General features: G+C 43.3%; 1 protein-coding gene across 1 annotated transcript; it reads left to right on the top strand.

The window, feature by feature from the left end:
- The first annotated feature begins 56 nt into the window (after nucleotides 1-56).
- Nucleotides 57-25,924, top strand: LOC148036321 (uncharacterized). Its single transcript, XM_087678316.1, has 6 exons — nucleotides 57-1,610; nucleotides 1,791-1,849; nucleotides 24,520-24,589; nucleotides 24,681-24,806; nucleotides 24,902-25,030; nucleotides 25,117-25,924. Exons 1-6 carry the CDS (start codon nucleotides 300-302, stop codon nucleotides 25,528-25,530), a joined length of 2,109 nt encoding a protein of 702 aa, XP_087534442.1. The 5' UTR covers nucleotides 57-299; the 3' UTR covers nucleotides 25,531-25,924.
- The last annotated feature ends 582 nt before the right edge of the window (nucleotides 25,925-26,506 follow it).

Here is a 26,506-nt window from a genome sequence, read left to right as displayed (position 1 = left end):
TGAAAGGTCGTGTCTGCTTGCGTTTAACGAACCTCTCACAGAAAAACCTGAGAGAGAGAGAGAGAGTGTCTGCTTGCGTTTAACGAACCTCTCACAGAAAAACCTGAGAGAGAGAGAGAGAGAAGGAACACACACACACACACACACACACACACATATATACATATATATATATATATGTATATATAGAGAGAGAGAGAGAGAGAGAGAGAGCGCAACATAAAAGAAGACGAGGAATAATAACACGCCGACGATCTCTTGTGCTACCAGTTAGTGCCAGGCTCCGCAGCAATCCGATAATGGAGACTCCGCAGCGCCAGGGCAGCGCCGAGCTCTTCCGAAGTATCTTTGGCACTCTGTCTGGCGGCCTCTCCCTCTTCGCCAACAATCCCTTCCGCAAGAGGAAGCCCGAGGAGGAGGATTCCCAGCCCCCAATCCACGATACTGCCAACACTGGAATAAACCAGGACCCGTCCCTCTCCAAACCGCAGAAGGGCACTACTCATGGCATCGATCCCCTCCCTTCCAAGGCCAGACCGAGAGTGAGTTTTGAAGGCGTTTTTGATGCAGTGCCTCCTTCCAAATTAGAGAAGAAGCGCGCAAAACAAGTTCGAGCCTTTTCCACTCCAAATGGGAGAATGGAAGACCGAGCTCCGGCGTCAGAGCTCGCAGAGACGAAGAAGAGAGCTAGAGCAACACTAGAGCAGAGTGATGGGAAGGAAGAGAACCGAGACGAACATGCCGAAATGCCTTCGCGGAAGCAGGAGGGGCCGAAGTCAAAGAAAGTGAAAGTGGTAAGGGAGCAGAAGCTAGAAGAGCAGGTCGAGGGGCCTGTGACGAAGAAGATGAAAGCCATGGCAGAAAAGCAACAGGAGGAGCATGTTCAGTTGTCCAAGCAGAAGATGAAAATGGCAGCTGGAGAGAGCCTTGGCGAACAGCTCAACAAGCCCAAGTCGAAGAAGATGAAAACTGAGCAGGAGAGTGGTGATACTCCTCATTTGAAGGCAGAAACCACAACATTGTCTGAAGAAGCAGCAATTACATTCAAGAAAGAAAAACAAGGGAAGAGGATTCATGAGGTGTTGGATAGAGATGCTCCGCAGAAACGTCAAAAGGTCAGCTTAGGAGAAGGCAACTTGCCAATCACCTCGACTATGGGTGCCCTAACCGTGGCTCCTGAGAAGAAAAGTGCAAAACATTCAGATGTGGATTCAGGGCAGTTGCATACAAAAAAAAGGAAAAAATGCGATAGCATTGAAGAAAGGTATGAAAAGAAACTTGCAGGTTCATCTTCTTCGACCACAGCGGATGAGTCTAAGCCAAATCTCCTAAAGAGTAAAGCTGGGAAGAACATAGATGGGGCAAAAATTTCTGAAACTAAAAAGAGAAAGAGAGGTACCCATGTTGATGATGATGATGATGATGATGATGATGATGATGATGATGATGGTGCCATGAAAGCAAGGAAAGTTGATGATGAGGAAAAGTTAAACAGAACATTATTTGTTGGTAACTTGCCTTTGAAAGTTAAAAAGAAGGCCATAATGCGAGAGTTTTCATGTTATGGAGCATTGGAGTCTGTGCGACTACGATCTATACCCCTTTTACCCGTGAGTTGTCTTCTTGAATATGAAATGTTCCTGATATTTGATACATTTTAAGCTGCATGATTACATAAGTCAGCTTTGCTACTTGGTCACACAGGGCTTGTTGGTTGTACAATTTAAAAACAGCAATTTTTGTTGTGTCATGTCAATGGAATAGCTCAAGCTGTGTTTAATATTTTCCAGACTAAGATTCCAAAGAGAGGAGCTATAATCAAGGGCCAAATCAATGAAGCAGTTGACAGGTTTACACTTTTTAAAGTTTCTGTTCTGAAGCCCTTGCATGTATTTTGTTTTGTTGTTGTGATGGGATGTGTGACTAGCATGCCTTCTTGAAGTTTCATGGGCTTTGGCATTAGCAAAGGCTGTAACTAAGTTAAACTGCAATTTGAGTACTCATTGTTTGTACTCTTTTGGTTGATTTGGCCTTTTCAGTTTCTAAAAACTTGGTCTCAATGATGCTTACATTAATTTTTAGTTTGTGTATTGATTGCAATCACTTGGTGATAGCAATGTACTTTACATTTTTACAACTTGAGAGATTTCAATGCACGGTATGAACTCACTCATTATATTGCTTGGATTTGTTTGAGGCTGCTTAGCAACGAGGCTAACGAGAGAGTATGGAAGTTGACTCACAACATTGGAAGAGTAGACGAGCTCCTAGTAAATCTTAGGATAGAGATGCATTTGGGATTATGTATGGCACATAATCTTAGTACACAGATTAGATTGGAGATCTAGATACTCAAAGAGCTACTCTAGTTCTTTGTCTCTCACTTGGCCTAGGCTTAGTGATTGTTGTTCATTGACAAAAGGTTAAATCAAGCTCACTATGATATAGTTTGTGGAGCATTATGCATTCATTAAATCTTGCTTGTACTAGTGTTTCTCAAGGAGCATTTTTGTCAACAATCTTAGTTTTAGCTCCTTTAGTAAGTAACGATGGGCTTTGCCAAAGGGAGTATAAGTGTCTTTACCTTCATGTTGGGCCATGTCTGCAACAAACATACGAGTCTTCCCTAGTTGATTAGTGTGCTTACTACTTGCTAGAATAATGACAAATTTTAGCTACTAGAAAAGCTTCCTTGGAAATAACTCAAGGAAACTTGTTTCAAAAGTAGTTGTGGAAAAGCTTTTCAAAATCTTTTGATGGCAAAAGATTTGTTTTTCTTGTTTAATACTCTATTTCTAGCTCACTTGTGTGTGTCTAATTTTGCATGCTAGCTTGGCCTATCTCATGAAAGAACTCATTTACGACTCCTAATTGTGTTTGGAATTGTGGTGGGCTCAAGAGAGGTTGGGAGAGAAAGAGAGAGAGTATTTGTGTTTATAACATCACAAGACCATGCACTTAGTAACAAGGCAATGTAAAGCATAAAGAAAAGCAATGAGGATTAATGGAAAGCAAATAATGATAAAGATCACACGAGAGCCACCCCAAAGTGAGCCACCAAGAACATTTAACAAGATGGAGCCAAGAGCAAAGCACCAACCAAGAGTGTGTGATCAATGAGTAGAGCACACAATGTGTGGGGGGCCAAATATGGTTGTCTGTATATATGCTTTAAGCACGGTGAATGAGACTTGAGAGGAGTCACATGGATGAGACTTGAGAGGAGTCACATGTGACGCCACTCCCTTGGAGCCGTCATGGGGCAGGCAACGCCCACCCCGCGGAGCCCGCCTCATGAGGGATCACCCTCTAATTGGTAGCCCCACAGCAGTGCGGAAGCGTTTTTGAAGGTAACACGGAACGCGACACGTAACGCGTCACGGAAAACGGAAGGTAACACGTGACGGGCAAGGTAACACGACACGGAAATGAGGTAACGCGATATGTATATTATGAAGTGCAACAGAGGCACGAGAATAATTACAAGAAGCCAAAAAGGCTTGAGGGACGCGAAATCACAGATAGAGGGTGGATGCTATCAACGTGCATACCACGACGCCATCATGTGGGTGAGGGAGGAGTACTACTCTCATACACACCTCTCCTTGAAAGAACGACGTCCTTGTCGAAGTGTGCAAATGGAGGCACTTGCACCAAGAGCGGTGTGCTGAGACTCAAAACTTCGGGGGTCTAAACATGTCTCACTATCAAGACAGCCAGTGTCTACCCGCTAGACGTAAACTATGACCACAAACTTGGGGGTCTTTGTCGATTCAATATCAAGCCGAGCAGTGTCTTCCCACTAAGTGCCAATTCACTGACTCAATTACAGATGTGGAAACATGGTCTTGTTGACTCAAAGATGATCATCCACTGACTCAATTTACATTTGTGGAATGATCCCAACCTGGCTGACTAGGAAGAGAAGTAATATTGGAAACACTTCAATTCAACCATTTGTTGACTAGATTTACAATCACAGAATGGAGAATAACCAAGTTAAGACAAGTTGTGTTCACTTGAAATAACTGAAGGTTCTGACAGTATGAGTGTGCAGAAACTGTCAGTGGACTGAAGATGCGAGGCGCGTAACTCAGCTGGGAGTGTGCCATGCCATGAATGCGAGGGCCCATGAAGAGGCACCCTTATTTTGATGGCCCCAATTGGCCAGATCTGTCAATCTAGTAAGAATGTGGTTGCGCGAGGTGCGCTGTGATGGCGCACCTCCCCTTAAAAGAATTTGGGCCAAGTAAGCCCAAACTTTCTGATTATGGCCCCAATTGGTCTGATCTGTCAATCCTTGAATCATCTGGAAAAGAAGGCCCCAATTGGCCTGATCTGTCAATCCTTGCTTAAGATAGTAGGTGCGTTGTGATGACGCACCTCCCCTTGAAAAAAGTTGGGCTAGGTAAGCCCAATATTTTCGAGTATGCCGCCGTCTTGCGAAGGTGGCATTGTTGGTGGCGCATAAAGCGCCCAACAAAGGGGGAATAGCCGTTCGTTTATACTCGTGGCGACGCGAGTTTCCAGCCCTCGTCCTGGCAGCTACAGCGCCAAGTAAACGAGAAGCAGCCGTTCTTTTATACTCGTGGCGAGTTTGCAGCTCTTGTCATGACGCCTACAACGCCAAGTGAAATAGAAGTAGCCGTTCCTTTATACTCGTGGCGACGCGAGTTTCCAATCCTTATAATGACGCATAAAGCGCCAAGTGAAAGGAAACTAGCCGTTCTTTTATATTCGTGGCGACACGAGTGTTGGATTGCTCTCCTGGCAGCTTGCAAGTAAGCCATTCTTTTATACTCCTGGCGACAGGAGTTCTTTATCCTTCGAAGATGTACTCTATTCAAGTACCATATGGTAATCGGATAAATGGCCTTTGGTTTAGGCTCCTGGCACAGGGAGCTTGGTATCTCTTCAGGATGAACCTGAGAAGTGCCCGTTTCTTTATTCTCCTGCGGCAAGGAGTCTTGGACAAAATAGGTGCCCGTTTCTTTATTTTCCCGCGGCAAGGAGTCTTTGACAAGACAGGTGCCCGTTTCTTTATTCTCCCGCGGCAAGGAGTCTTCGATAAGACAGGTGCCCGTTTCTTTATTCTCCCGCGGCAAGGAGACTTCGACAGAAAGTTTATCCCAATGGGCCGTTTCTTTATCCTCCTGGCACCGGGAGCCTTCCAGATAAAGTCTACAAAGATGGTCCTTTTCTTTATCCTCCTGGAACAGGGAGTCTTCAACATAATGTGAAGCAAGGTTGGCCGTTTCTTTATCCTCCTGGCTCAAGGAGTCTTGCCCCATCATAACATTCTTTCTGGCCATTCCTTTATTCTCCTGGCTCAAGGAGTCTTTGAAAAGATCATCAATAAGCATAGCCATTCGTTTACCCTCCCGGCACAAGGAGCCTTCGAAAAGATGATCAATATGCATAGCCATTCCTTTATCCTCCCGGCACAAGGAGTCTTCAATATGACATGTGGCCATTCGTTTACCCTCCCGGCGCAAGGAGCCTTCAAAAATATTATCAATCTGCATAGCCATTCCTTTATCCTCCCGGCGCAAGGAGTCTTCAACAGAATCTATGGCCGTTCGTTTATCCTCCCGGCAAAAGGAGTCTTCAACCCAAACTGTTACCGTTCGTTTATCCTCCTGGCATAAGGAGTCTTCCACATAATCTGTGGCCGTTCGTTTATCCTCCCGGCTAAAGGAGTCTTCTACATAATCTGTGGCCGTTCGTTTATCCTCCCGGCTAAAGGAGTCTTCTACATAAACTCTCGCCGTTCGTTTATCCTCTTGGCAAAAGGAGTCTTCCAGATAGTCTATCGCCGTTCGTTTATCCTCCCGGCAAAAGGAGTCTTCCACATCAAGGATGGCCGTTCCTTTATTCTCCCGGCGAAAGGAGTCTTCATCATAAGATGTCGCCGTTTGTTTATCCTCCCGGCCAAAGGAGTCTTCAAATGCGGAAGCGTTTTTGAAGGTAACACGGAACGTGACACGTAACGCGTCACGGAAAACGGAAGGTAACACGTAACGGGCAAGGTAACACGACACGGAAATGAGGTAACGTGATATGTATATTATGAAGTGCAACGGAGGCACGAGAATAATTACAAGAAGCCAAAAAGGCTTGAGGGACGAGAAATCACAGATAGAGGGTGGATGCTATCAACGTGCATACCACGACGCCATCATGTGGGTGAGGGAGGAGTACTACCCTCATACACATGTAGGAGACTCCGGAGGATGAGAGCATAGAGTAGTCCCATGGACGAGGCTTGAGAGGACTCACTATGAGCGTTTCATGAAAGAAACCTGAGTAGGACTCTATAGAGTAGCATACATATTTGTAACACCCCTTTTGGTATTCACTAAATGCCGTGGGTAACAGGGATTATAATGATACAAAAAAGTCAACTACATGTTGGAAATATGGATATCCTAGTCTTTTGTATGAATTTATAAAATCTTGAACATAAGGGCACAATTCACACAATCAACTACCCTAGCCTAGTTGATTTGCATGGGCCCACCGGTGTCTTAGGAAAATGAGTAACCCTTGAATCCTACATAAGCTACCGAAACCACCATGGAACAATAATAAGTTGATCATATTGCAATGGATAACTAGAAGCCTTTTGTACTTGTGATGCCTTCGTCTAGGATAAGGGCATCCCCTCACTAGGTAAGGTACATCCCCCTCATCAAAAGATGGGTTCCCTAAACTTGAGGAGATGGGATAGGAGTAGGAATACTCAGTGAAGGAGAAGGAGCAAGCAAGGGTAGAGGAGCAGTAGGAGGAAAAGACAGAGAAGGGGGAGGAGTCGCAGACAAAGAAGGGGTGCCAAGCCCAAAAATTTGACCCAATCAGATTTATGGGTCTGAGTCCAAAAATTTGGTCCACACCCAAATTTAGTAAGTTAAATTTAACATTTGTTAAGGTTCATTCCAATTAAATCAATTAATGTTTGCACATACTTATACATTAATTAATTTAACCTTAATTGCATTTGGGATTAAATTAAGTAATGCATGCACAAACCCACATATTATTTTGATCGACCTGATTGATCTGTCCGTGCCCAACACAACTCATGCAATGCCTTGGACTTGCCATCATGTAGTACCAAACACATGTTAGTAGAGTACATATCTTGGGTGTCAAGGTTATAGGCAGAGTGCATTTCTGATTGGAGGTGACACATTTAATGTTGGCGGACCTGTATTTTTGGACTGCATTTAATGCAGTTGACCTGAACATTTTGTTGTATTTCTTTTGTCTATTTATATAGGAAGCCTCTCCTCCATTGTTGTATACTCAAATACACAGCACACTGCTTCCTGCTGGAGAGAGGAGATTGCAGCACTCTGCTGTTTGCCTACAGCTTGTATGTTTGTACACTCTTGAGCCTTTTTATATGGAATCCCTTCCCCGAGCCTATTCTTTTTAAGTTCATTGTGTTCCTGCTTTCCTTTTTGTTCTTTCTTTCTTGCTTTCCTTTCTGTTCTTTCTGTATACAGCAGTTCTATTAGCACCGTCTGCTTGCTTCTGTTGCTTCATACTTTTCTGACTTAGTATTAGAGTCCCAATCTCTTGGTTCTTTTCCTGGCTGCTTTGTTTGACTGCTGTCTCAGGTTTGACTGCGTGTAGAGACTGCTCTGAAAATTGCATTTTGCTGCTGTCCTGATTTGGGCAGGCCTGGTGTGACAATCTCCTCAGCTGGGTGACAGTTTTCGGCACAAGAGCAACCTGCATTTTGACTGTTTCAACTTGTTGGAAATGAAGAGAGATAGAGAGACGGAGAGAGAGTAGATAGTGTGAGTTGAAAAATGATAGATTGTACTTGCTGAACTGAAAGTGATAAGAGTGAAAGTACAACCTTAGGTCTAAGGTAGACCAAACCCCTAACTTAACTCAAGTTAGCTAACTTTAGAACTAACTCTAGAAGTGGTGGCACAACTTATTAATGTAGTTGTGTTCACACTACAGACCAACTAATTGAAACATTGGGCATTACCTATAGAATTGACAAATTCTAACATCCCTTTTTAGTGCCAATGTGGTAGAAGTATTGGAAGATTAATCACCAAAGGGTAGCAAGTTCAAGGATTTTCGGAAAGCCTCAAACTTCTCATGAGGAAGTGCTTTAGTGAAAATGATTGTAACATTCTCCTATGTAAGGATATACATCAAATTGATCTCTCCTACATAGCATCTTTGTTTGACATGATGGCAATGTATGGTGTACTTCAATGTGTTTCGTGCGAACATGAAATCTGTGCCTTTGCAATAGCACTTTGATTGTTAGAAATATGAGCATAGGACTCTTCAAAGAAATCTGTAGAACAGCCAACATCCATGCAGCCATACTCATTTCACTATTGTGGTGAAGGCTGCTCTATACTTAGCATCACAAGACGAGGTAGCCATTGTAGGTTGTTTCTTACTTAGCCATGAAATGCATGAATTGCCCCAAAAAGAAACAATGTCCACTAATAGATTGTCTAGTGTTTGAGTCACTAGTCTAAATCTTACAACTTGCAAACCATGTGTTCTTTGCTTTTACCATAAATCTTGGCGGTTGTGACACATAAGCATCCTCATGTTGGTCACCATTCAAGAATGCGGTCTTGATGTTCAATTGATGTGCCTTCCAATCATAATTTGCAGCCATTGCAATAACACACCTAACTATACTCATACAAGATGTAGGAGCAAATGCCTCTTGATAATCAATGCATTTTTTTTGTGCATATATCTTGGCTACCAAATGTGCTTTGTACCTGTCTATAGTACCAACAACCTTGCACTTTAGTTTATAGAACCATTTGGTTCCAATAGCTTTCTTGCCATGGGGCAACTCAACAAGATCCCATGTGTGATTGGTGGCAATAGAATCCAATTCTTTTCGCAGAGTGTGCATTCAATGTATATCTTGTTGGGTTTCTTTAAATCAAGTAGGCTCATCATCATCTAACAGCGAGCTCATAAATACATATGTCACAAGAATAATCTACTTTTGAAAAATTAGCCAAATGAGCCCCCCTTGCATGATTTGTTGCATATTTGGCAGCCCTTCCAATGCACTGAGGTAAGGGAGTATCTGTTTTACTCTCTTGGAGACTAGGAGTTTGTAATAGTCATCTTGGACTGTTTTGGCCGCATTTGCAGCAGCCCTTTCTTGTTGTATTGCATGTTTCACTATTGGAGGCAAACCGTTACCAAAACTTTGTTGTTCGGGAGCATATGGTGTAGCAACAGCTTGCTCTTATAAATCTGACTAGCCATTTTGAGCATGCTTGGACACCAAAGAAAGTGGTAGGAGGCCATCAAATAGGTGGTTGGCATTTGAAATTGATCTTTGTTGATCGGGAGCATATGGTGTAGCAACAACTTGCTCTTATAAATCTGAATAGCCATTTTCAGCATGCTTGGACCCCAAAGAAAGTAGTAGGAGGCCTTCAAATAGGTGGTTGGCATTTGAAATTGATGACGTGAAAAGGTTGCATTTCTAGAAAAGATCACATTTCTATTAACAATCAGTTTCATCGTGTGCGGATTATACAAGCGATAGCCTTTACTTTCCGAACTACAACTCATAAAAATGCATTTTGTGTAGAGATCATGGCAATATCCCTTGACCACATTGCAACATTTCTCTGAAACTGTTCCTCTTGTAACAAGAGGCCTTCCAACTCCACAAAAGTAAGAGGCTACTGCCCTTCTCCTCAAAGATAAACTCAGTGAGGTGTGGAAACTAATATAAGACTGAGGGAGTGAGTTTAAAGTTACATTTACCATTTTTGCATCCAAAATAACCTCACAATGTTTAGTAGTTGCTCATGGATATCCTACAAGTGTGTGAGGTGATTAGTCATGCTGTCATCGTCATCCATATGTGCATTAGTCAGTTCTCTCTGCATGTAGGAGATTTTAGCTTCATTACAAGCTGCAAATATGTGCTCCAAAATATCCCACGGTGCTTTAGAGGTCCTACATGGCCGTATATGAGGTATGATGGCTCTCTTAATTGACAAGGCAATCACCGACAAAGCCTATGTATCTTTTGAGTCCGATCTCTTTTGATCTGCTGTAAGAGGAACAAGGGCAGCTATTGGAGCAACAGTAGGAGCAACTAGTTGTCCTCTAGCACCACGCTGAGGTGTCTAGGAGCAAGCTCACCTAGTCTTGATAAACCACTTGTAACATAATCCTAGAGATCTTGTGCTACAAGAAGATTGTGCACCATAAAACTCTATAAAGGATTGTTGGTGCCTTCTAGCTTGTCCTTTTGAGTGAGGACTCCCAAAATGTTGCTTTGATCTCGGGTTTTGTGATTTGACACTATTGCAATTTATGCACAAACTGAGTAGCCAAACACTTCCAAAACTAAAGTGTGAAATGTACTTGACAAGAGTATCAAAATCTCAACATGGGATATTGAAGTAAGTGTAAAATTGTCAAAACTCTCTTTTTGAAAAATGTGCCCGAGTTGCACAAACAGCAACCGAACTACAATTTGCAGCAATTCAATGTTGTACAATTGCGTATGACTTGGTATGTGTGCCCACTATTAAATGCAGCAACTTAATGCTGAAAATCCCCAAAATTTCATTGCAATTTCAAGATTTATTGTAATTTCTCTATCCAATGTCTCACAAACAACAAGATAATGTTATTTTACCACATGTCCATTGCTTTGAAATGCATGCCACATAAATGCCCAACTCTCCAGGAAGAATTTGAGAAATTTCGGAGATTTATGCTTATAGTTTGAAAATGCATGCCACACAAATGCCCCAACTCTCTAGGAAGAATGCCAATGAGGACTTATGGCCATAGAACTTACTATGAGACTGTCCACGTGACAGAGAGCGAGACTGTTAAGAGTTTCTCTCGCGGTGGTCATTACCGTCCCTACCATTATTGCCTCTAATTGTCAAAGCATGAGAGGTGCAGGAAGCATTGACATTCTTTTTATTAATCTCTTTAGTCAAGAGTGCACCCTCTATATCTTGCAACTGTAACCAGTGAGTAGGTATGTTGGCACACATAGCAGAAGCAAAATGTATCCCATGATTCAAGCAGTGTAACTAAGAGAAACAAGGGAAGAAGAGTGCCCTTGAATTCAATCTCGTGTGAAGACAAGTGACTAATAATTGAATGAAGCTCATTTAAGTGAGCGGACATAGAAGTGCCCTTCTTCATTCGAAGGTCTGTGAGTTGCTTCGGCCAATACATTTGAGAAGTGGGGCTTTGTTTGTCATAGACATTGCGGATCTTTTCCCATAATTCCCATGTGGATTGCCCATCAGAGATAACATTATAGAACTCTTACTTAAAGAGGGATAATATGATGGTGGACTTGCATAGCTCATCTATCTCAGCCCAATTATCTACATTAATAAGTTCAAGCTTGACACCCTTATGTTTCAAGGACCTAACTTGCATTTTTTGCTCTAAAACTTGCCAGATTTGGGCCTTCCGGTAGCTATAGTTGGTGCCATCCAACTTGTTAATATTAACGACATCACTGTCAGTCGAGCCACCAGCCATAATGAAGGCAAACAAGTGCACAAACTGTCAAAGTAGGCTGCTGTAACTATTGCAAACAGCCCTAAAACAATTGCCAGATCAAGTTGAAAACAAGGGGTATTGACCAAATAATGAACTGTCCATAATACTCAATGCAAAGAACTATCAAATGAAGGTGACTACTCGCATAAATAGTGCAGTAAACTGCAATTACAGCATGTTGAAGACGAGGTACATCAGTAAGAAATCAATGCAAAAGAGGGGCAATCATTGATATAAGACAAATTGGAACTGTCGGGGAATAGCTCCAACTAGCAGTGAATATGTGACTAGTACCGAGAACTATCAAAGAATTGGTGCATTAGACTGAGATACATCCCATAGGCATAACCATCATGCATATGGTGGGTCTCATGGGTAATAGAAGAGACCAACTAGAGGCACAACGGACTGAGCAATGTAACGGAAGCTTGGTACATAACCAACTGATATGTATACATCATTGATAATATCGTGACAGAGATATGTGCCGGCCCAAAAGTAATGTTAGATCAGCCCACTAAGCATCAATTGTATACATAAAGAATGACAAGAGCATGTACATGTCACCAAGTCCCATGGTCTTACTGTAAGACCCTCAAGCTCAACTACTTAACCAAATGCTCAATGTAACATCCAAGTGTGAAGTAGTGATTCCCACTGGAATAAAAGTCGAATGCTAGACAAGCAAATAAAGCTCAAAACATCATGTGAAAGGCATCTATACATCCAAGATCCAAGTAGGATATATCTAGGAGCATTCGACCCAAGTAACTTGCAAAGCTCTTACTAGAGCATCAAATAACCATATATAATAGTGAATGACAGCCAATGTTAAGATTCAAAGCTCCAATCTTAGCCCAAAAGCAATTCAAGAGCATAACCAAGCATGTAACATGAACCATAAGCATCAGTACATCAACCAAGTAGTCGGTAAGCACCCAGGAGCACTAGGCATATGCTTTCACTGATAAAATAGCATTCAGTCTTGCTTATTACAGCAGTAAAAAACCTTTGTAAAACTGAGCAAAAGAGTGCTCAAATCAGTCCCATAGCATTCCAATATATTGGCATAACATCCCGAGACGATCCGGCATCAAATAGACATCCCGGGAAGGATAAGTGACCTCCAGACAATGAATGAAGTGCTGTCCTGAACTGTTTGACAGCAAACTGTCACAATCTGTGAATCAATGGCTGATCCCAAGAGCTCCAACTGATGCCCAAACTCATGCCAAAGATGTCCGGGAAGATTCCAAAGATTGCCAACCGCTAGGGAGGAGTGCTTGGAGTTGGAGGATGGAGCTGAAACAGTCAAGAACCGGGTAGTAGCAAACATGCGCAAATCGTGCTGAAGTTGTTGCTGGTGCTATTGCCTTTGCTGCCCACATTGGGGTTCAAAGCAATGATAAATGGGTTTAGGAAAAGGCTTGAAGCAAGCCTCAATAGGTTTGCTATCACCAGGAAGAAGAAGAGCACTAAATCATACCTCGGGGTGAAGAATCCATGGCTACCATTGAAACTGTGATTTGAAGCTTTTCTCCACAAGCTGAAGCAATGCCGCGTTGAGCTCCTCAATGTTGGTGCAATGACTCTGATATCAGTTGAAGGGAGTGAGCCTTGAAGTGGAAGCATGGAGCGGAAGCAAGAGCTATGGAGAGAGAGAGAGAGAGGAACTCCGACAGCCACAATGTGTGACCAGCCTTCCCTTTATTCAAACGCCATTGAAAGAATAAAGAATGAAGTGACAGTGATGGGCGCCCGCCACCTGCAGTGTACAAGTGTACAGGTATGTGGGTATTGTTAGTGTAACTAATACATAGGCGGCTAGGCACAAGCACCTTTACCCCCAACAAGAATTGACAAATTCTAACACAACTTGTGTTTTATTTGTTCAACCATCATTTTTCATCATAGCTCGTGATATTTTGATCTCTTGTACAGTCATCTTCCACCCCCCCCCCCCCCCCCCCCCCCCCAGTAGGCTTCAACTTCTTCAACTTGCATTTTCATCCTATTCAGTATCTTCAAATTGATCTCAACACATTTAGGGGGCAGGATCACTTGTCGGTTGTCGTGCTTTAGTCACCACTCTCTCTTCACTTTTGTTCCTCTCTTGTCCAAATTGTACTTTTGCTTGAATTGTTGAACTCGTGGTATTGGGGTATTTATTCTGAGTACCTCTCTCTCTCTCTCTCATTTCCCTTGCTTTATGTTCTTTGTATCTTATCTACAATGGCTCTTGCATATTGCAACATTGATGACAAGCTTGAAGTTTTTGACTATGTAACATGGAGCATTGTTTTGAGAGCTTGGTTTGTGCAGAAGTGACTTGATACATCTTTTCAGGATCTTTCTTTTGTCCTCGAAAGCTCTCTCCTCTTCCATTAGACTAGGATTAAGACAACTATGAGGAAGTAGTCCTCATTTGGGACTGTGTGGATACTAAGGCATACTTAACTCTCCTTCAATGCATTTGGAGAGAAGTCCTTTTAGCGACTACCTTTTGCAGGATATTCCTAAAGGTTTGGGAGAAGCTTGAACTTAAGTACAAGGATTCATTGATGACCATGCAAATTGTGATCCTCTTTGAACAATTACACTACAAGGGTCTTGTGAACCATGTGAACTACGATCCTCTTTGGACAGTTGTAGGCCATTCAATTTGAGGCGATTGATGCAGTTCTGTCATTTCTTCTCAAGGTGACACATATTCATGATCAACTTCTCAACATGCATATTGCCCTCCCAAAGTCCATCTTGCAAGGACTTTCTGTGGAGTTTGATGGTGCTCCGATACTTAATGAGGACAGGTTTTGATGACACCTATCGATTTTGATGATATGATCTCAACGTTGCTTGAGCATAGGCTGCTTAGCATTTACAAGGAGGCTATCATCTTGTATTGGTGGTCACCCTTTGGGTGCTTTGGCCCCTTTAGGGAGGGGTGACAGGCAGAAGAAGAAAAGTTATTGTTGCCTTTGTGGTAAGAAGGGACATCTCCAAAAGGACGAGAAGAAACTAGTGGCATTGCGGAAGGAGAAGAAGAACAAGGAGGAGGATGTGGATACTAAGGCATACTTAACTCTCCTTAAATGCATATCGAGAGAAGTTCTTTTAGTGACTACGTTTTGCAGGATATTCCTAGAGGTTTGGGAGAACTTGAACTTAAGTACAAGGCTTCATTGATGACCATGTGAATTGTGATCCTCTTTGGACAATTGTGTTGCAAGAGTCTTGTGAACCATGTGAACTACAATCCTCTTTGGACAATTGTAGACTATTTGATTTGAGGTGATTGATGCGATTTTGTCATTTCTTCTCAAGGTGACACAGATTCATGGTCAACTTCACAACATGCATATTACCCTTCTCAAAGCCCATCTTGCGGGGACTTTTCCAGCTATCTGTGGAGTTTGACAATGCTCCAATACTTAATGAGTACAAGTTTTGATGACATCTATTGATTTTGATCATATGATCTCAACGTTGCTTGGGCATAGGCTGCTTAGCATTTACAAGGAGGCTATCATCTTGTATTGGCGGTCACCCTTTGGGTGCTTTGGCCCCTTTAAAGAGGGGTGACAGGCAGAAGAAGAAAAGTTATTGTTGCCTTTGTGGTAAGAAGGGATTTCTCCAAAAGGACAAGAAGAAACTAGTGGCATTGCAGAAGGAGAAGAAGAACAAGGAGGATGATAAAAATTTTCTTCAATTAGCCATTGTTTTTAGATTTTGACTTCAATGCTGGTCAAGTAGTGAAGGCTGTATGAGCCTATATGGCCTTCATGACTCTCTAGTGTGATATTGAGTGTGAGAGGCTAGTGATGGTGGGATATCCAAGACTCATCTGTATGCTTGTATGGTGAACTTTGGGTGTGGCTTTTCTTAGTATCAACTAAGTCTAGCAAATTCAAATTCTCTTTCAGATTCATGATGTAATGTTTGATAGGGTGGTCTTTGCTCCTAGTCTATTTTTACATGAGGGGACATTTCTATTGAAGGTGGGGAATTCATTTTTATAATTTTCTTCTGTAGGGCATTAGTGAGAGGCATTGAAATGTTAGCTTTTTCTACTCTTTGAGGGATTGGTATGATTAACATCTCCATCAATGTCTTCCCAAGGCACCTTGGTGGTGGGTTGATCACCCATTGCTTGGGTATCCATGCTTCTATTTGATTGTCATTGTTGTATGTTCTACAACGAGTCCTTAATCATTGTACATTTTATTGTACTGATCATGGTTCACCCATGATCTGAGAAGATGCAAGCAAAATATATGTAGATACCCATGAGGAATAAAAAAGTTTAGTTGAGTGGTGAGATTGACCAAAATGCTGAGATGACTAAGACTTTTTTATTGGGGTGATTGCATTGAGTAGAAAGTTGCATAATGATCGGTTTCAAAAAGTGAAAACAAATGCTTGTGATTAGAGAAACAAATCATGAATCAGTGAACCTATATAATTTAGCTCTCATGAATGCAACTTTGGTGACTCTTAAAAGATAAGAGGTTGCTATTTTTGAAAGTTATTCAAATGGAAATTCTATTTGCATCAAAGGTTTTGGAATTTTGCAAAAAACAATATTGTCTTTTGTTGGGAATAAAGGTCCTTGTGCCTTTTAAATGTGCTCGGGTGTGAACACACCCTTAGCACTTGATTTTCATATATATATATATATATATATATATATATATATATATATATATATATATATATATATATATATATATCTCTAGAAGCCTAAAGAGGTACACACTTGTCATTGTAACCACAAATCGTGCTCACGCGCTACTTTACACTCTCTTGCTACTCTACACTCTCACTCTCTCTCTCGCTAGCAAGCACTGAGTGTCTCGATCCTCGCGCTTTCAGTCACTACATCTTCAGCAACTTTCTCAAATTCTTCATTATTTGAGATCTTTTTGAAGTAGAAGGTTTAGAGTTTCATTCTCTAGAAAAGTGACATGTGATATCTAGAATAGGACATATGTCATTTTGAAGAGACAAGCGTCCTTAGACTTGTCATTTTTAGCAAATACTTCTTATTTGTAGTCTCTACTTTTCACCTTTGAGCACCCAAGTCCCACATATATATTGTAGGTCTCTCTTTTTATTTCAAACAAGATCTAAGATTGAAATCTCAGCCACATGCTTTATACATACTTATCTAATACTCATTTAAGAATAGGACTTGGTACTTAGACCCAAATCCTTAGATTTGTATAGAAGATGAATGGAGACATTGGACATTTAGGAAGAGGCTGATATAGAGACTTCTGTAGGATCTTGGGGAGTGGGTATGGAGAGATCCATTTGTAGAGATGCCTTAGGATTTGCCCTTCTTTGTCTATACCACTGGATTGGGGAGGAGAATACAGATAAGTAGGATCAGAGTGTGCCAGTTGTAGTTGAGCATTGGACTATCCAAGGTATATCATAGCCTTTCCTTGGAGAAATCTAGAGGAGATTGGAGGACAACTTTAGACCAAGAAAAATTTCACTCTTTTCTTTGGTTACAAGCACATAGGAGTTTAGCAAGTGGTACATGGCTTGGCTATGGTAGAGACCCTATTTCTTGTGCTAGATGTGGGGAGCATGAGGTGACTCAAGGGGCATTGCATATGGGATTACCTGCGAGCTTAGGAGGTCTAGAGGAGAGCCCTTAGGATTATGTTTCATGGCATTGTAGATTCTATGATTGCTACGTGGAGGATAGTTGCATGGAGGAGAACCCTTAGGATGGTGTTTCATTGTGCTACAGATTCTATGATTGCTAGATAGAGGATAGTTGCATGGGTCGTTGGCAGAGGCCTAGCTTGTGGGTATGAGGATGTAAAGGGGTGTCGGGCTTATCTCATCTTGTGGCAACTTGTGAGGAGGACTTTCATGCCAGATTTCTCATAGATAGTATGGACTCAAGGTCACATATTTGAGCTCATAGCTAACATTATCGGTTGGTACATATGGAATATTGATTTTTTGGACAAATCTATTGTAGAGACTCTCTTCAGGATCTAGAGAGAGATTGTGCATACTTTGTGGGAGATGGGAGAGAATACATGGCATTTTGTAGACTATGAGGAAGAGGAGAGATGCTCTCGAGACATTGGATTCTAGCACATTTTTCCTCTTCTAGATCCACACATGGTCTAGCATTGTAGACATCATGTTTGGTTATTCACTTAAGCTTTGTAATAGACTTCTCCTTGTTATAGAATTTTTGATATGGAAGTCCCTTACAGGGTTGCTTTGTACTTGGTTAATATAATTTTTGCTTTTCTTTGGAAAAAAATCCTAGTAAAGAAGAAAATTAGTTTGTTCCTTGGAGTATATAGAAATTAGGGTTTCAAAAAACCTAATTTTCAGAATTGCAGCAAATCAACCCATTTGTCAGAGTGCAGCGATGCGGAAGCGTAGGACTGAGAGAGAGAGAACGCAGAGAGAGAAGAGAGAGAAAGAGACAGTGGAAGATGAAGATCTGCTGTATAAAGTGTGCTGAATACAAAGATATGCAGATATATACACGGGAGCAGTGCGCTGGACTGCGTGTCTCCACCTCGACGATGCAACCTGCTGTTCACCTCGAAGTCCGCTGCAGTCTGCACTGTCTCTTGTCTGAAATGTGCGAACAGAGACGGAATCTGCGCGTGTCACCGGTTTGTAATCTGCAAGCAGAGAAGTGTAGGAGACTGTTGGAGATGTCGGCTATTTATAGCCAGAAATCTGGGAAAATAGGGCGCCAGAAAACTGCCTGTCGCCACGTGGCAGTCCGACTGCACACTGCTGTAGAAGTCCGATTGCACCTGCCTGACCTGCCTGGCTGTGATCTCTAACACCCCCTCTCAGAGCTTGGGCAGGGCAGAAGCCTGAGGGATCTGGAATGTCTCCGAAGTAGAGCCTGGGGAAGTGCCTTCGTAAACAAATCCGCAAGATTGTTCTCCGTCTTGCAGTACTCCACAGTGATAGTCTCATCCAGAAGCTTTTCTCTGATGAAGTGGTACTGTATCTCTATGTGCTTCGTCCGGGCATGAAAAACAGGGTTCCGTGCCAAGGCAATGCAACTTTCATTGTCACATTGCAGCAAAGTAGGACGAGTCTGGGGGCACCCAAGCTCCTCCAATAATCTCCGAAGCCACACAGCCTCACATGTGGTGGAAGACGCGGCCCGATACTCCGCCTCAGTAGACGAAAGGGCTACCGTGGGCTGCTTCTTGCTACTCCATGAGATAACACCTGCACCCAAGGTAAAACAGTAACCTGTAGTAGACCGCCTGTGGTCCACATCACCGGCCCAATTCGAGCTGCTCCAACCTGCAAGTACAAGATCTGAACCATCTGTCCCTGCGGGATAATGAATCCCTAAATTAGACGTCCCCCGCAAATACCGAAGTATCCTCTGAGCAACCTGCCAATGCACCGTCTTAGGTTCACTCATGAACCCTGCCAAGAGCCCAACAGCAAAACAAAGATCAACCCTAGTGTTGAGAAGCCAAATCAAGGACCCAATCAACTGATGATAGCGGAAAGCATCCGCCATAGGGGAAGCTGAATGGGAAGTGGCCTTCCAGTTCGGATCCATAGGAGTAGAAAGGGCCTGACAATCCTCCATCTCAAAAGACACCAAGAGCTCCTGTACATATCTCTGTTGAGAGATGAAGATCCCCCTCTGAGACTGATAAATCTCATGGCCCAAAAAGAAATGGAGTAGACCCAAGTCCGTCATCTCGAACGTCCGATGTAAAGCTGACTTCGTCTCTTGGACCTGCTGTGCATCATCACCTGTGACAATCAAATCATCAACATATAAGACAAAAAGCACACAATCATCCTCGGAAGTGTGAACATAAAGCTGCGGATCGGCCTTGGAACGCCGATATCCCAACTGAGACTGGAGGAACGAATCAATCTTCTCGTTCCATGCACGCGAAGCCTGCTTGAGGCCATACAAGGCCTTCTTCAACCTGTAGACTTTCCCATCTGAAGATCCAAAGCCAGGAGGCTGCTCAACATAGATCTCCTCCTTCAAATCACCATTGAGGAAGGCTGACTTCACATCCAACTGGTAAACAGGCGATCTCCTATGGCCAGCCAAAGCAAGAACAGCTCTAATGGTCTCCATACGAGCTGTGGGGGCAAAAGTATCATGACAGTCAATCCCTGGGCGCTCTGCAAAACCTTTAGCAACAAGGCGAGCCTTGTGCTTATCCAAAGAACCATCGCTAAGGTATTTGGTCTTGAAGATCCACTTGACGCCAATCACCTTCTTATTCGGGGGGCGGGGCACGAGTGACCAAGTGCCATTCCTCTCAATAGCCTCCAACTCGGCTTCCATAGCTTTCTTCCATGGTGCGGACTGTAAAGCCTCCTTCACGGAGGTGGGCTCTCGATCCTGCATAACACGGGTCATCAAACAATAGTTAGAGCATACAAGCTCCGTTGAATGTGCCTGGTGCCGCCGTGACCGCCGCGGACCATCTTGCGGTTCCCAGTCCTCAGAAACCCCCTCGATCCCTGAATCACGGAGTGTGTCACGGGCCCATCGAGGAGGAGGCCGAACCTCCCCTCGTCTCTCTCCATCAGCAGAAGACTCTGGAATATCCACCGATGGTAACTCCACAGGGGTGTCCGGTGGAACAGTAGACTCTGTGTCAGAAACAGAATCATAATCAAAAGACACGGGCTCCAGTGGAACTGAAGGAGCCCAACTCTCCCCTGGATCTCCAAGAACGGGATGCTCCTCACCCGTTGATATGGCCGGAACCTCCACAAACTGCACATCGCGGCTAGTGTACACATCCCGCTTGACGGGATCATACAATCGATAGCCTTGGGACTGGGAGCTGTAGCCAACAAATACCTGTCTTCGGGAAGCTGCGTCAAATTTATCACGGTGAGCCTTGGGAATGTAAACATAGGCATCACACCCAAAGACCCTAAAGTAAGAAACATTTGGCTTCGTCCCAAAGTAAGCCTCAAACGGGGTCATCCCTTCCACGGCCGAAGTAGGGGATCGATTAAGGATGTGGACTGCAGTAGCCACAGCCTCGGCCCACAGAACCTGAGGGGTCTGTCGGTGCTCCATCATGGTGCGCGCCATCTCGATCACACTGCGGTTCTTCCGTTCAAGAATGCCATTTTCTTGAGGAGTGTTGGTATTGGCAAACTCCTGGTGAATTCCTTTATGTGCACAAAATCGAGCAAACTCATTAGAAATAAATTCACCGCCCTTGTCGGATCGCAAAGCCTTCAACTTCCGGCCCGATCGGTTCTCCTCAAAGAGAAGCCAATCCTTGAAGTGTGAGAAAGCTTCTGACTTTAATGCCAAAAAATAGGCCCATGTCATCCTGCTGTAGTCATCTACGATCAGCATGAAGTACGAGCTCCCACGCAAGGACTCATTCCTCATAGGGCCACATAGATCCGTAGATACAAGCTCCATCGGTGAAGTAGACCGCCGCGAAGCTATGTGGGGAATGGCATCCCTATGCATTCTTCCCCCGAATGCAGGAGACACATGGCTGCTGGCTCACCACTATATCCGGCAACCCTCGAACAAGCTGTCCACGTGACGCCCTCCGAAGATAATCATAGTTGAGGTGACCAAACCGAGCATGCCATAACTCTGACTGTGACTGAGAGGTGAGAAGAAGAGTAGAGAAGGCGGTGGAAGACTTCAATTTATAAATGCCGTTCTCCTCATATCCGGATGATAGAACCTTCCTCGATCCACAATCAAGGACTCGCACCGTAGTACTGTCAAACTCCACCAAAAGGCCAAGGGAGCAAATCTTATGAATTGACAGGAGATGGTACCCTAAGCCTGGTACATGCAAAACCTCTGAGGTATGGGTACCACCTCGTCCATCTGGAATAAGCTGCATCTTACCCCGACCTGCAATAGATATTGAAGAGCTATCTCCAATGAGAATCTGCCCACGCGAGGGTCGCAACTGGGCAACACCATCTGATAAAGGAGTCATGTGCCGGGAGGCACCACTATCAACGATCCACTCTCGAGCTTGGGGAGCCGTCATCGCAGCATCAGAAGCATTCGGTGAAGCGTCCTCAATGACAGCTAGATGAAGAAATGCAGCTGATGAGGGTGCAGCCACCGCTCTAGAATCCTTGGTGTCCTTCTTGTTGGTGTCCTTCTTGTCTTTGTCAGGGCAATCCTTCTTCCAATGGCCAGTCTTTCCACAAATATGGCATGTGGAGTCTTTGTCCTTGTCCTTCTTGGACTTGTTATCCCCCTTCTTCTTCTTTTGGTCCTTCCCCTTCTTCTGAGAGGCTTGACCTGTCAGCGCCTCCGTCTTGGAAGCATTCTGTCCCTTTAACTGTTCCTCTTGGTCCAAGACCATAGGAACCAACTCTTCCCAGCGAAGAGTAGACTCTCGCCCCGAAGCAATAAGGGCAGAGTAAAATGTACCGAATCGTGGCGGCAACTGGGACAAAAGTGTGATCGCCATGTCTTCGGAGGAAATCGGCTTCCCCGCATTCTGAACCTGCATCTGAAGCTGCCTTAGCTTATTAATGTGCTCCCGCAGCGAAGAAGACTTGTTTACGGACAAGGTCCGCATTTGTACCTCCAAAGAAACCCGCTTCATAAGGGTCATCCGATTGTACATCTGATCAAGCTCTAGCCATATCTCCCGAGCCACCGTTAAGTGCTCGATGCGAGCGATCACGGCTGTAGTACATGATAGAAAAAGAAAGGAACGAATCCTGGCATTCAGTTTGTCCCAATGAGACTGAGCCTTGGCCAACTCCGCACGAGCATCGGAAGAGAGTTTGGACTCATCTCTTACCGAAGGCCGGTCGATCTCTTCCTGTACCAGCTCCGCCAAATCATAGGACTCAAGGATGGCCAACATCATGACGCGCCAAATGTGGTAGTTGTCACCGTCGAGCTTCTGATCTGCAGGAAGAGCCGGTAAGACAGGCACCTTCCGGTCCATAATCGACTGGAATTCCAAGTCAATCTCTGTAGACATCTTCACCTGTAATGCCTTCTCAAACGCAAAAGCAGCCCCCTCTGACTGTGAAAACTCAGCCTGCTAAGGCTCTTCCGCGTCCTGAACCTTCTTCACCCGCCGGAGGCGATGAAAAAGCAAAACCTGCACTTGTAGGCTGAAAAGTCAAACTTCCTCCGCGTCAAACAGCAGTAAACAGCAGGAAATCCACCACCTGGACTCCTTTCCTGCGCGCCCACACTCGCTTCAGCCTTGTTCCAAGGCGCAGCCCTCCTGTCTGCCCTTAAACGCAAAAAAACGCAAATTTGTGTCGCGATAGAAACTCCTCTTCAGGTTGATTCTGCGCTCAGTCAGCCCTCTAATATGTCAGAGTGCAGCGATGCGGAAGCGTAGGACTGAGAGAGAGAGAACGCAGAGAAAGAAGAGAGAGAAAGAGACAGCGGAAGATGAAGATCTGCTGTATAAAGTGTGCTGAATACAAAGATATGCAGATATATACACGGGCGCAGTGCGCTGGACTGCGTGTCTCCACCTCGACGATGCAACCTGCTGTTCACCTCGAAGTCCGCTGCAGTCTGCACTATCTCCTGTCTGAAATCTGCAAATAGAGACGGAATCTGCGCGTGTCACCGGTCTGTAATTTGCGAGCAGAGAAGTGTAGGAGACTGCTGGAGATGTCGGCTATTTATAGCCAGAAATCTGGGGAAATAGGGCGCCAGAAAACTGCCTGTCGGCTGCAGCCGACTGCCTGCACAGGTCGGACTGCCACGTGGCAGTCCGACTGTGCAGTCCGACTGCACACTGCTGTAGAAGTCCGACTGCACCTGCCTGACCTGCCTGCCTGTGATCTCTAACACCATTGTATGTGATTCAAGCACTTGGTGCCCGTGGTTTGATTTAATAAAATGTTGTAAAGAGGGAGGGGTCAGTTCTTTTCTCAACATGGTGTTGTCTCTCTTCTTTCTCTCTCCCCGTTTATCTTTTAATTTTCATGGTGATAATTGATCAAGTTAGTTAAGTTCAAAGTGCAGTTCTTCCCCACACTTACATTGGTATTAGAGGAAGGATTTCTTCCTTGCAAGAACTTTTTGGGGCGAGAAGATCTTTGGGCTCAATGGTTTCACCATGTCAAGAGGCGAAGAGGAGAATTTTAGCTAACAGCTAGAAGGCTTCTGACACTTTGTATTTGTATGCTTTTTTGATTATGAGAAGATACAAAGATACAAGGAGCTAGAAGTGGATCCAAAAATTCAAGCTTTGATGGAGAGGACTAAAGCAGGGACTGAAGCAAAGATCTTTTTCCTTATTGAGAAGGCTCTTCTTCTTTTGAATTTTAGAGATGCAATTTTGTGCATATTTGGCATATTTGTGAAGTTTACAATGACATGTGACTTTGATTGGCAAAGCTCTATTAGGTAAGGAAATGACTTTTTGTGCATTGGATGACATTGGAGATGAAGTTGAGACAAATTTTTGTGTGTAATTTTTCCACCATGTAGGATCACATCAACAAGATGGAGGTGAGTTGGGATGCCAGTCTCTTTATATTTGTCAATATGCCATTCCACCCTTGATCCTTGTCCCCATTTAAATGTTTCTATGCCGGCCAACTTCCCACAAAGTCCTCAAACAAGAACCCTAAGTTCTAGGCCATTGTCCTCTAGACTTTGGCATGCTGAGACATTGAAAAGAACTTAGATTTCATACACCTAGGAGACAAAGAGGGGGTTATACAATGTGAAAAGCATGGGTTGCATTGCGTTGTTGCATGAGGACATGAATTCTTGAATGTTTTCTGAAGTTGATTTGTGACAGGTGTTGCTTTGACATAAAAAGAGGTTGCTACTTGAACAGTGGCAAGTGATCCTTCTGATTTACTCTCTCTGTCATGACTCTGTGTGTGTTTGTTTAGAATGTTTATAAGATTCTCTATATGCAGTGGTTATGTTAGTGCTGATTTTTCTTTTCCTTGTTTCCTATGCAGCCAGCATGCGTATCTTGTGTTCAAGGAGAAAGTATCAGCAGATGCTGCACTTGCTCATAACATGAAAGAGGTAATTTATTACAAGGCCAAATATTGTTTGTCAGATTTGAAAAGGTTGTCCTGATGACTCTGTTAAGGTAATCCATTTTTATTATTTTCAGTTCAAGGGAAACCATTTACGTGTTGATATTGCACACGCTCCTCGTGGAGCAGCCAAGGAACAGTCCCTTCTTTTGTATGATCATACTAGATCAATTTTTGTTGGCAACGTTCCATTTGATGTCAAGGTATTAAGATGGTTTTGAGTAGTTTTGCCATATTTCATTTATCAAAGTTCCAAAATTTTCTGGAAATTTCAATGCAAACTAAAGCTTTTGCCCAGGATGAAGAACTGTATCGTCTATTCAATACTAAAAAGCCTCCGGAGATGGGTGTAGAAGCAGTAAGAGTAGTGAGAGACCCTCAGACTAGTCTCAGTATAGGCATAGCATATGTTCTTTTCAAGACAAAGGTAACTTGATACAAATTTCTTTTTCGAACATTAAAAGTTCAGACTTTGATCTGGAACGAATCTCATATAAATTCTGTCTTTCATAGGCTGGTGCAAATCGGGTACTTGCAGCGACACAGAATTTGAGGCTGAGGGATAGGATAATACGAGTTTCTCGTGTTTTGAGTACACAGAAAGAACAGAAACAGTACAGACCTGCAAAACGTACAAAGCCCACAGAAGCTTCAGAAGCCAGTTCACAGAGAAAACGTGCAAAACTGTCTACCTCCTATGAAGGCATGAGAGCTACAAAAAGTTCCAGCCATTTGGAAAAGCATAAAAGCCCAATAAAGAAGAATCTCAAATCCACTAAGAATAGCAGTGGTAGACACTTGAACACCTTTATTGGAAAGAAAGAGCAGGCAAACAAAACTCCATCCAAATTTACAGGAGAGAAACGAAAGAGGGTGGAAAATCGTCAAAGGGGAATCTCTAGGTCAAAAAAGATACGTCGAAGCTGACACAATTCACAAGACCCTATTCTATGTTGTATGGATGGTTCATGATCTTTGGCTATTCTTCAGTAAAATTCTGCATCCTTTGGCAAGGGCATGCAGATCTTTGCATGATTCCACACTCACCCAGCCATTGGTGTGTGCATGTTTTGGCCTCCATTTTTCGTCATTGAGTCAGGATATCATTTCCAATGTGCTTATGAAGGTACAAGAAATGAAAATTTCAAGTTAATGTACTATATGGATCTGCGGTTTGCTTTGAAAATACTAGTTGTCAGAAGTCCAATTGTTTCTGATTAATTGATGAATGTGTTGGCCAATCAGCACTCCTGTATAGATGTAACAATGTATCTCTTTAAGCTTCTCTTTTCTTTTTGCCCCAGCCTTCTCGTTCTTCCATTTACTCAAGTGTAGCTTGACTTGGGCTTTCTGTCTGCTAGTTTTTGTTTCCCTTGCTGCTTTGGCTGGATAGTCTTGGGTTGGAGGATTTGATTATTTAATAGCCACCACCTTAGTCAAATAATATGGTGTTAAAACTTAAAATACCATACAAGCTTTGTAGATGACAAAAAGGAATATAGACAAAACATGTTCACAGGAGGAGTTTGATGCAAGGGTGGACAGTGGTGGCAGATGTAGTGCGGGGGTTCTATAACAATGTGAGATTGAAGCAGGGAACATTCTTTTGGAGTGCTTGCATCGGTGCTTTTTTAAATTGCATCAAGTACTTACTAGCTGCTGTGTTCTCTGACCTTCAAGCTAACCTGAACTTTCTATTGGTGTGTATTTGGTTGTTTCTACAGTAATATTGGAAGCTTTTCAGGGAAGCTCTGTGCAGTGTCTATGGGGTTGTGATTGCACAGTAATGTTTGTGCATAAGCCCAAACACGGGGTTTAGTATCATTATAATATCCATTTTGTTACAGCTCGTATACCCTCAATTGTTAGATCTTATCAACCAGAAATAAATATGCCCGAGACT

Source organism: Lygodium microphyllum, chromosome 5 (genome assembly GCF_053477565.2).
Source record: "Lygodium microphyllum isolate KBCC chromosome 5, Lygodium_microphyllum_v1.1.10, whole genome shotgun sequence".
NCBI lineage: Eukaryota > Viridiplantae > Streptophyta > Polypodiopsida > Schizaeales > Lygodiaceae > Lygodium > Lygodium microphyllum.
This window is presented reverse-complemented; position numbering and strand designations above follow the sequence as displayed.